The sequence below is a fragment of the Protopterus annectens genome, chromosome 2.part1 (genome assembly GCF_019279795.1).
Source record: "Protopterus annectens isolate FY-2018-M chromosome 2.part1, PAN1.0, whole genome shotgun sequence".
Lineage (NCBI taxonomy): Eukaryota > Metazoa > Chordata > Ceratodontiformes > Protopteridae > Protopterus > Protopterus annectens.
In genome coordinates this window covers 1,701,344,061-1,701,356,378 of record NC_056729.1, presented here as the reverse complement: position 1 = coordinate 1,701,356,378, position 12,318 = coordinate 1,701,344,061, and the positions used below count along the sequence as shown (strand labels likewise).

At 38.2% G+C, this 12,318-nt stretch overlaps 1 protein-coding gene across 1 annotated transcript in view; it reads right to left on the bottom strand.

Annotated features, from left to right (window-relative positions):
- Positions 1–12,318, bottom strand: part of KIF1B (kinesin family member 1B) — a gene marked incomplete in the record, with an annotated part of 2,363,676 nt that overhangs the window by 749,891 nt on the left and 1,601,467 nt on the right. Inside the window, 1 exon segment of the mRNA XM_044063146.1 lies at positions 7,016–7,106. Within this exon segment, the coding sequence (XP_043919081.1) occupies positions 7,016–7,106 (91 nt within the window).

The following is a 12,318-nucleotide window of genomic DNA, read 5'->3' as shown; positions in this document are numbered from 1 at the left end:
CTAGGTGAACACACAAGTGCTACTAAGGAAATATTTGTAGCAAGAATACCTCACACACAGTGCAGCAAACCTGTATCTAGACTATGCTACTCAATTTAAGGGCTAAGAACATATTAAGACTCACAAAAAAGCACAGATTAACTGCTTACAGACAAAAACAGAAGTCACAGTATGAAAAATACAGTAAAACAGTAATGAAATGCAGTAAAATGCAGTTAAACAGTAATGAATTGCAGTAAATACCAATGAAATACAGTTAAACAGTAATGAAATGCAGTTATACAGTACACTGCTTTAAAACAATGCACGTGATAAATTAACTTACAGTTACGACAGTAAAAAGCAGATCAAATAAAGCAGCAATTCAGTACAATACTGTCATCAATTTAATAAGGCTACCAATAAGCAACAACAAATGCGGCAAACTAAAAGCAGCTGAACACCTAATCATAAGGAGGAAAATGAAGCAGCAAAAGTCACAATATATATTTTTTAAGTAGAACGTGAGGAGAAAGAGGATAATTCAAGGTTAAGAAGCCAAAGGTGTGGGCCTTCACAACTGATCTCACTGTACTCAGTAGAATGAGCTGATGTAATGGGACTGGGGCAGTGTCCAATATCACATTTATAGTAGAGGCGGGCAACTTAAGTGTCACAACAGTTGGGTGGCTAGGTGGGATACAAGATAAGAACAGAGGTAAGGACTGAGTTCGCTAAGCCTAAAAACAGTTGCACAGTTTAAACATATGCAGCAAATACTGTTTTAGTTAATCAGAAGTGCAGAAAGTAACTGAAAATAAGCACTTTTCTTTTGTAGTCGCACAGCAGCTTTGAGCAAATAAGTACAAACTGGTTTAAACACTGGCTATTTGAGCCAGAGAAACAGGAAACTGCCAAATTATCCAATCAAAAAAAAAAAGAGCCCTGTAGTAGTAACTCTAGCCAAATCAGACCAGACTGAATTCCCCTCCCACGTTGAAACAGCTAGGCTTCTCTAGACAAAAGATTGTACAACAAGCTCCAAAGGTCACAAACAGTAATAGATATTCAGCTCTATGCTAGTGTTTTTCAAGTACAGCACAAGAAAAGTGAACAGAATAAACAGAGAAACAAAAAGGAGACTGATCAGAACAGAGGTAAGGACTGAATTTACTAAGCCTAAAAAACAGTTGCACAGTTTAAACAGATATGCAGCAAATATTGTTTTAGTTAATCAGAAGTGCAGAAAACAGTTGAAAATAAGCACTTATTTTTTGTAGTCGCCATTACAACTACCCCAAATTGGTTATTCATCTATTAACAAGACGGTCATACTGTGAGGGTAAATTGGAGTTGAGACTGTGGTTGGGCAGTCAAGCATCAGTAAACTGGTTGGTGGAAATACAAAGTAGACCATTAAAAAAATCTTCTAAACATTATAAACTTAATGTCTTGTTGCACTTTAAACATATTTTACCTTTCCCCCTCTTCAGCCTTGAAAAAACGTTTTTGGCCTAGTTCTATTCTAATCTTCTGCTGAATCTCCTTTACTACACAGTCTATTATTAACTGCTTCAGTGAATTAGATTCTGCACTTTCTGCATTTACACAGGATTTTTGATAGGTGACAGGCATACATATATATGCCTAGAACCTTGCGGCTGCTTATACACTCTGTACATTGCCTGTGCACTTGTATGACAGTATATGTCATGCCTAACATTAATCTAGGTCATGGCTGAAAATGGTCCCAGGACTAGTTCATTTGCATAGTTATTAGACAGACAAACAAAACCACATGATCTGGAAAATTTGTGGACTGAGATCCAGCATGCAGGCAAAAGCCTTACTGGTATGCACAGGGTCCATTTCATATACAACAGAATGAACATCAAGAACCATAACCAACTGCACCTCACAATTAGGTAAGGTAAACTTCCTAACAGCACTGAAGAGGTTCCCATGCAAGGCCATCACACAGAGTTTCAAGTCTAATAAAGCAACTTTAAAGTAAAAAAAAAAAAAAAAAACTAATCAACAGTCTGCACATTTCAAGGTAAAACAGCCTTCCTTTGTTCAGGTAAGCAGAACTGCACAGCCCTCTGACCATCTAAGAGCACTGCCAATTGATATGAAACTGTAGACATCTCACAGAACAAGAACTTTGCTTTTTACATGACAGCTGTGCTTGTAAAACTGAATGATGGCCATCTAGTTCAAGCTTGCCCTAAAGACAATCCCTATGCCCCTACTTTTATACCAGCTGCTGTCCAATCTGTGCACAGTCACAAAGTTCCTAATCAAGTCAGCACTTCTGTATCCTGTGGACATAAGTGAACAGCTGCTACCTGACCAAGACATGACTGGTGGCCTTATTATATACCATCACCAGCTGGTAAGGAGCTGTTCAAACAGACATCAGAGGACAGCCTATACCACCATGCAAATCCATAAATGTGATCATTTCCAGGTGATCATATTGAGGGATGAACTGGAATGAAAGGAATCAGGTAGTGATCTTATTAACAAAGTGGCTCCAGCACAAAGTCTAAGGTGACCCTAGACAGCTGGAATATCAAGCAATTCCAGTAAGTGTCCTCATTGTCCTCACTGTTTAATCAGGGAGGAAATAACCTGAACAAAACCAAAGCCTTCCATAACTTGATAGTAATATTCTGCGTGAGTAAAAATGACTTTACTTCAACTCACTAAATGAGGAAAGTAACTGTCACATAAAGAAACATGAAACTACCTGGGGAATTGTGGTCAAATAGACATCTGCAATTCCTTTCCCTGATTACAGTTTAATCATAGGAGCTGGTCAGAAAACTTTGAATTCAGTCATGTCACATCCAGATCTAAAGCAGTGGCTACCCCTAGGCTACACACCTAGGGCAAGGTACACAGACACAACAGTAGGAATGTTAAGATTATGTTCATATCTAGCAGAGAAGCTTCTTCCACTTGTAAAAATAAAACTACTTGTAAAAATAAAACTCCCTTCTACTTCTAATGATAAAATCATGTTTGCACCTACGGCTTTGCACCAGTTCTGCTGCCCTCGCTAACACATTTTAAATGAAGCTTCTAACATGGAGCTCATACTCATTTTTATGGCTGACACTTTCCCTACCTCCCTTTCACTTGTATTGATGACATCATGGTTGTGACCCTTGCATCTTGGGCAGGTCCCCATGTCCTTCTCCTCCCCTCACATAATAAAAATATTTTGCCTTTGTCAACACTCAATCTTTATTTGCTTTACATATTCAATGCCTACGGTTGATCTTCTTTAACAGTAGACACCCCCACACCTCTCCTGAAGCTGTCCTTACAAATGTTTACTCCTTGCCATCCCCCCACCCAATCAAACTCGTTAAACCATGCTAGTGGACAAGGCACTTCTCAAAAAACTGCCCCCAGCTTCTTCAACAGTAATCAGCAGATGACAGAAACCTGAACAGCAGCACGAAATTAGGGAATTTTACATTCAGAGGTGCACTGAGACATAACTACAATCTGCGACCTGAAGTACATATGAAAAGAAAATACAAGTTGCCCTGTAAGCCAGATAGAGGTCACAGGTCACCTCTTTAACAGTTTGTAGGATTCAGTGTATAGTGTCAGGGCTTTGAATCAGTCCATGTAGGACATACTGTTTAGGCCTTGTATCCTTTAAATAAAGTATCGCTGTGAGTGTTCCACTTACTGTATGTGTCTGGACAGATACATGCCAAAAAAGGCATTATACTCAATGATTGACCTACTAAGGGTCGAGTAAATGGGGACAATGACATTTCTAGATCTAGACATAATCCTTTTGTTTATAAGCTGCAGAATATAGAAGGGATTTCTTACAATGGTTGACACATGTTGGCCAAAAGATAGTTTTCCACATACGTTCCCAAATGCCTAACAACTGGGTTAACTCTCAGGGGTGTACTCTCAATGTGGTAATTCTACAGGTTAGACGCCTTCCTAAAGAATACAATACTAGATGATTCTGATGGCAGTCTAAAATCCTCTATATAAGTACAATGAAAACAAGGATGACAGAACAGAAGAGGGCCTGTCAATGTCAACAAAATATTAAGGTAAACCATAAGCTGCATGACTAATCATAAAAATGCAAATCTGAAATCTAAAAACAAACATTTTGATAAGAATTAATGACTGCTTTACCCAGCTGTTGATTTCTTTGTTTCATGATACCTTCTTAAATACTGACCTCTTTTTCCTCCCCCACATAATAACTTATTTCTTTCCCATTACTTTTTGAATTACCTCAACATTTGTAACACTACTACTTTATCTGTAAGACTGTTACAGTCATCAACAGTTTTTGGTGTGGACACCAAAACACTTCAGCAAGAGTCGATCAGAGTGATACCACTGTAAGGAAAGGATCTGTGATGTCACAGTGAGGAAATTATTTTTGTATATAGAGCTATACCTGCTAGTTTGAGGCAGCTTGACACATGCCCCAGAGTAAACTTGACCATATACCACAACTGGTACTAAAGAATAAGTTAAAAGACTAGTTGTTGAACTCAAAACAAGATACAGCTTCTGCCATGAACATCGGCCAGCTGCAGGTCACACTGGAATACATGCCGTCTGTCCGCTCAAGACATTAATCTAATTTTCAAATCACTGGCTAATGAAAAGGAAAACAAACTTCATAATCCCACATTAAAAGATGAATTATTCCAGAAAGGCAACACCCCTGAAGATGTGCAATCCCACACTAGCACATTCAAGTCTATATCCTGGCATAAAATACAGATTCTAAAATTGGAATCAGGCCTCATTTCCTTACATTCAATCAGTATGGTACAAGCCAAACTAAGGAATTTTAAACCAGCAAGAAATAATATACAGTTAATTCCGGATTTCTCAGTTTCCAAAATAAAGAGCTGTCTTTTTTTAGAAGAAAAAGTTAACAAAGACAAATGCACTCCATGGAGAAGAATGTTCATTTAAATAGGTGAGCTCACTCGAGTTCTTTTTCAACTCAAGTAGGGATGCATAAAAAAAGATCAAGAGGAATTTCATGATAGGACCATTATGAAGAAATGACTGGCATTGTGACAGACATGAAGCTTAATACTACATTCTAGCTCAGCACATCCAGATGAGCCTTCACTGTGTGGGTCGTTAACAACAATCAATATAAAAATCTCCTTATGCATTCACTGAATGACCACATAGCAAGTCTTGGGCTTTTCATCCAGAAAAAGGGAGGTCATTATCCCACTGTACTCATCCCTCATTAGACCCATTATAGAGTACAATGCCCCATTTGGTATGTACCTCTCAAGACATCTGCAACAGCTGGAAAGGCCGCAGAAGTACCTCACTAAAAGAATCACAGGCCTAAAGCAGATGCCCTATGCTGACCATCTAAAAAAATGCCAGCTATACTCTGTGGCATATCATCTACTCAGAGGCGATCTCTGCTTAACATACAAGGCCATGAAAAAACCCTGAGCTGTTGGACATGATCCACTTAAAGAAATCCCAATCCGTCAGAGCCACACGCTCCAGGGATCTAAACCTTGTCATCACAATGAACAAAACATGCTGTAGGGATAGGTTCCTGACCCAGAGACTCCCCATACTCTGGAATAGACTGCCCATACATGTCAAGCAGAGTGCCTCATTGGCCCTCTTCAAAAGGAACCTTGACGATTGGATGGGAGACGGGCAATTCACCCTGGGGATCACGTCAGTCGCCCTGCTAGACAGGGGTCCAGGAAAGTAAATATTGTAGGAAGAAATATCCAGGGAATTGTTATGGCTAGGCTTTTATAGGCCCTAAGGCTGATACCCTAGTACCAACCTATGAACCTATGGGATAAGGGTGGAAAAAGATAGGTAGAAAAGAAACATCTTCTTTACTGGAAAGCACATTGTCTCTATTATTAGTCCCTACCCATCAGCTTCTCTCACATGCAATGATGACAGAGAAATACCAAGCCACTGTATCAACAAAAGAGGGGGAGGAGGTAGGCCTGAAAAGTACAGTGTGGAAAAATGTATGTCTGGCACTGTTGATCAGAAAATACCTCTGGCTACAATAAGTAAATAAATGACTACAGAATGGTGTGAGTTTGTTGTTTTTATTGGCATTTGTTTATCAGAACAACTGAGCAGTGCTTTTTTTTTTTCAATGGAAGCCCACAAAGAAAAGCTCCATTATAGACTTCATGGACACAACATTTGCATTGTTTCATCATTTACTGTCAGTTTCATTCATGAGCAACAATTTTATTATTCAGACATCCTTGACATCAATTACATCACTTACAAACAGTTTTGATTACACATGGTTTGTATATGGACTTTTTAAATACAGACAGGTGCATTCAGTGCAATATCATCAGTACACACAGACTGTCAGGGTTTTATGCCAGAACATTTGTTATTATAAAGACTTGTTCAAAATCAAGGACACAGGAAAAAAAGATACAGAGTTAGAGCAGCCCAAAGACAGGAAGGAGGAGAGGAGGCACAAGGAAGATAAATGAGATGAGATGAGATGAGATGATAGAGGAGGGTATAGCTGTGATAATAGTACATTAAGTTTTGTGCATGAGAAAGTTATGGCACAAATTCATAGAGCTGCATTAGCACCAGTTTAATCAGGGATGGTGCATGTGCAGAAAGGTGATGCTTCAGTTGGCATTTTAAATGGACTGCAGCAGTGTATATATATTTAGCTAGGTGGTAGAGTACTGTTTGTGTGTCATCTTACTAGTTTAGCTGTGAATTATTAATGCACTTTGAAGGCCGTCAATTTCAATCATGGAGTCACAAAGACAGTGGCAGACCCTTTGCACACTCCTGGGACAGAAGAGCAGACCCTCAGTTGTTTCAATCCACTCTCTGCAGAAGTTATAAAACTATCAATCAACAATGCCTAAACACAGAATTTTAGTTAAAACTTTTCTTTCCATACTTCCTATGTCAGGGGAAAACAATCTCCTGGTTTAAAAAAGAATACACATGCAAACAATAGGATCAGTTCACTTACATTCTGTACATGGTAAAATCCAAGAGGTGTTCCTCTGCCACTGTTCTTCAGTGGTTCCGTGGAGAAAGCTTCATCATGCCGATGCAAAAAACTAAACAGAAAATTTTGTTGTTATAAACAAAATATAAAATATCATGTTTCATAAAGAATCCTTATGGTATTACTCTAGGATCCAGTGCAGATGAAATGTATAAAACAGCAACACAACATACTCTGTTATCGGTGTGCAAATTCTTTAATAAGCACAGTAACATTTTGGTCTCACATTACGACCCTTCTTCAGGCTTGAAATTCAACTGATTACATAAAAACATAAATTTGTAAATGCCCAGGGTACAGCTAATAGTATTCAATACTGGCACTGACATCATAAGTTCATAAAACATCAAACAGCAGATTAAAACAGGAAATTTACTTCTCTAATTAATCATATCTACTTATTTGAGCACTGGATAAGTCTGAAAATCACATTTGATTTTTTTTTAACTGATAATCATGAAAAATATTGTAAACTTCAAGCAATATAGTAAACATTGCTTCATTATATAGACATTTACAAACCTAGATTTTCAAACAAATACACATGCATGCAAGCATCATCACCTAAGCTCAATTTTCAACATAGGTTTATACTAGGCTAATGACCACCAGGGTCTTTATCTAATGGAAATTTCATTACTGAAGCAACAAAAGTTGAAACAAACTGAGATGAATAGAACAAAATCCACGTCAGCAGAACCAGCAGCAAAGAGTCCAATATTAAGTGTTTTATTAACATCCACTTTTCGTTCAAAAAAACTGAACAACTTCAGACAAACATCAAAAGGTAACAAATGTAAAAAAACTCCTTAAATACACAATTGACAACACATGGTACATTTGAATGGACCAACGAACTGGTTAAAACTCGCTGACATCAATATGTGGGAAAAAGCTGATCTCAAAGCTTCTTAAAGTGCTACTGCATACAAAAGTCAGATCTTTACAAATTGTGTTTTAAAATCAAACAACTGACCAAAATAAAATGAAAATTATCAATGAAAATGTGTCTAAACATGAAATGTTTAAAACCAAGAAAAACGAAACATAATAAATGAAACCAATTTGATAACGAAAAGTAAGAAGTAAAACATAAAAAATGAGTCATAAATGAAAAATTAAAATAAAAAATAATAATAATAAAATTACCTCTGCATACTTCTGAGTTTCAAAATGCAAGCTAAACTCACTCTGTCATTAAGACCTGGGGGTCTATATGAACAGAGTTTCAGCTGCCAAATCACTTCTAGGCGCTCTAATAATAGTTGGAAAGGACCCCCCCTGATGTCAAAGGGAACCTGTCCTAACACCCTAAAAGTAAAACTATGCTGAGGGTGGTCATTAACATGTTTCGCCAAAGCGTTTTCACACTTGTTTTTCCTGATACAATATAAATGCTCATAGATTCTTTCGTTAAAACCTCTGTCAGTCTTGCCCACATAAAACACTGGGCAAGACTGGCAGCAAGCTAAATAAACAACCGATCGAGATTTACAGTTGAATCTACCAACAGTAGAGAAAGAAGACCCAGCAATTTTGAATCTCGAACCAGTGGCAATGTGCCTGCACATGTTGCAACTCTCACATTTGAAAGTGCCCTCTACTCTAACACGAGTGTCCTTTTTTGTTTCTAGTATCCGTTTGAGGTTATCACCCCTCCTGTATATAAAACTAGGCAAAGTACCAAACCTGGCTTGTAAGGCATCATCACACCAGAAAATACTCCAGTTCTTGACAAACACCTCCTTGATTAAGTGAGTCTCAGCACTATAATTAGTGATGAAAGAAATAGAAGTGTCTACTTTCTTGTTGTCTACAAAGGCTTCAGGCATGACTGGGGGTGAATGTTCTAGTGGACAACTTGTGAACAAACTGCTTTGTAAAATAGGTTTATAAACACCCCCATACCTTTTAGTCTGGACCTCAGTAACGTTATGTTTAGACACATTTTCAATGATAATTTTCATTTTATTTTGGGTCAGTTGTTTGATTTTAAAACACAATTTGTAAAGATCTGACTTTTGTATGCAGTAGCACTTAAAGAAGATTTGAGATCAGCGAGTTTTAACCAGTTGGTTGGTCCATTCAAATGTACCATGTGTTGTTAATTGTGTATTTAAGGAGTTTTTTTACATTTGTTACCTTTTGATGTTTGTCTGAAGAAGTTCAGTTTTTTTGAACGAAAAGTGGATGTTAATAAAACACTTAATATTGGACTTTTTGCTGCTGGTTCTGCTGATGTGGAAATTTCATTACTGTTACATATTCTCTGGGCTCCACTTTTCCTTCATATCACTAAGGGTTTTCGTAATTTTTATTCTATGATGTCTACACTGTCCAGCTTTTTGATCCAAACTGTTAGGGTCAATCTGACCACAGGAGCTCACCCAGGAGACAGTAGTGCTTGCTGAAAAGAGAAGCAGTGAGCACCTAGATGACCGCACTTATTTTTATTATTTATTTATTTTACAGTTTGTTTACCGGGATAGTCCATTAGGCTTGGAAAAGCCTGTTTTCAATGGAGTCCCGGGGATAAAAGCTCCATAAGAATATTAAACAATTTAAACAATTTAAGCATTATAACAAATGAGTAATACAGCATACAGTTTACAGAAGAATAAAGAAAAAATAAACATAAGAATAAGTATATATAAAAATCACGGAAAAATCTAGATGAAGAGGTAAAGGAGGTTCGTATAGGTATCATATTGTAGTTCTAGTGGATAGACAGAGGTTAAGTATGAATTGAAGAAGAGGATATAGTGAGAAGAAGTGGTTAAGAGGGGTGAAGAAAGGGCGGGAAGAAAGGGGAAAGGGGAGAGGTAAGTATAATAAGAAAAAGGAGATCAAGCTGGAGGAGGAATTGGAAGCAGGGTATAGTGTAGAGGATAGTTATGTAGGGTGAGAGCAGGAACATTCCCAGAGGGATGTAAGGTGGGAATGAAGTAAGATTTTAAAGGTAGAGTGGTTACTGGTGGTGCGGATGAGAGGTGGCAAGGAGTTCCAAAGCCGTGCTAAGGAAAAGGATAGAAGTTGTTTGTCTGGTGGACGAGCAGGCTTGTGTAGTTCAATCAGGTTTTGGTAATTAGTTCTCAGGAGTCTGTTGGATAGGTGCCTATTAAGTGATGAGACAAGAGAGGGACAGAGAGATGAATGGAAGATGAGTTTGTGGGCATGAGCAAGTTGGATGTAGGTAATGTAATTGGGGAGTTCTAGCCAGTTTAGTTTGTGAAGGGCTTTACACTTCTTTCACGAGGACTGACAACAAAGTTCTTGCAACACAGAAATCCCTGGTAGAGGCTAGAAACTCTTATTACCAATATTATCTACATACCGTACCCACCTGGCCCATGAGCCTTTCTTGTGGAACACTCAGGGTGGTATTTATACTGACAGGAATAACCATGTCTGCGATCGTGATGATTCCACCTTTATTTCATATTACAGCATGTAGCTTCTAAAAAATTTAATTAGCTCATTAGAAAGTGATATTTTGGGCATACAGGACATTTACCAGCAGGTATTTCTAATCTAACCTTGAAAACCGTTATCGATATTGGCACTTTAGTTTACTATCTTAGATAAGAAAGGGGCAACTAAAGGTTTCAACTCTTAATATACATATTAGTACAAGCACATGAATTATATTAAGTGCAAATGTGTCATATATCAGGTTCCACTTTCAAATCTGAGATATTACAGGCAACTGTGTTTCAGAAAACTGTGCAAGGGCCATTTTGTTTAGAGTTTAAGGAGCAGGAAAAAGAAATAATTTGTTTTTCCTACAACAAGGAATCAAAAGTAGCACTAAACCTATTCAAACTGTTCATTACTTTCATCACTGCTTCACACATGCAGTGCATTAACATTTTGCAGTCCATACGTTAACATTTTGCAGTCCATACATTAACATTTTGCAGTCCATACCCATGCCAACATCTTCATAAATGTGAAAGGCACCATGAAGATCATGACAGTCATAAGGTCCAGAAGACACGCGGGGATGAGGTACACATTCTCCACTGTGTCCTCAGCCTAGACACCAAACCAATCTCCTGGGCCCTCTTGGTAGATAGGAAAACAGCTTTACACGGTTGAAGACAACCTTCTGAGAAAGAATAAGAAAGGACTCCTTCCAGTTTATGGTTACCTCGCCTGCCAAGAACCTAAAGAATTGGAAGCATTCATTCCAGGGAAACTACCAGAGAGTAAAGTCTCTCAGTGGAGTCAATAGGAGCCAGTCATTCACATAGGGGAAGAGGTAAGGAGTCCCTTCTCCTGCATGGTCTCTCCACAATAACTAGCAGGTGTGGGTGATGGCCAAATGGCAGCACTTTATACTGAAAAGTGTACTCACACAAAGCAAAACAAAGTAACCTTCTGTACAGACTACAAAGATGTGCCAAAATGAATCCATTATGACTATCAATAACATCTAAGCTATCTGTGACAGAAGATATACAACCCTTAGGATGTCATCTGAAATTTGATGTAGTAATATAGCAGATGTGCTTGTTGAATTTGTTGAGGTCCAGGTCAGGGCAAAGCTTTCAATTCCCTTCAGCATCAAAAAGAGCTGGTAGCACAACCTTTTGTGTGCCCCAAATGTAGGAGAGCAACTATGAGAAGTGGAGTTCAGTCCTGCTGAAAATGATTTGTGGCGATGACTCAAACCATCAAAGAACCATTTGTAGGAATGGGATCTAAGAGCTCTAAGAAACTCTGATATGGTTGACCATGATCATGTCAAGTATCTACTGGTCTTCCAAATTAGAGGATTTCCCTATCCTACACAATAGTCAGGACAATCAGTCATCATTTTCAGAGACTTGGCGAGTGCACCACCACGAAAGCAAAACTATATTATATTTGAGGGCCATCCATGCCCTGCAAGGACATAAAATGGGATGCTGACTAGACCTAGAGGAGGATGAGGGACGCCAAGGAAATGAATGAAGTTCAGCTGTATCAGAGATGCCTTTTTTCCTTTTAAGGGAGTCTTCCTATGCATTATATAGTGTTTTGATTTAATCGGAATTATCAAATGCTTTCATACACATCTGTGTTGTCAGAAAGTCTGAACTGAATTTAGCAAGTCTGAACTGAATTTAGCAAGATTCCGGATCTCTGGGGTGGGAGGGGTAGGGATATTAATTCTTCATCCCAAGGTAACTAGATCTCACAATTAACATACATAAACAAATGCAGGTGTGTGGGGGTGCAGAGTACTTACCCCCTTGAAAAGAAAATGCTTTTGTATGTGT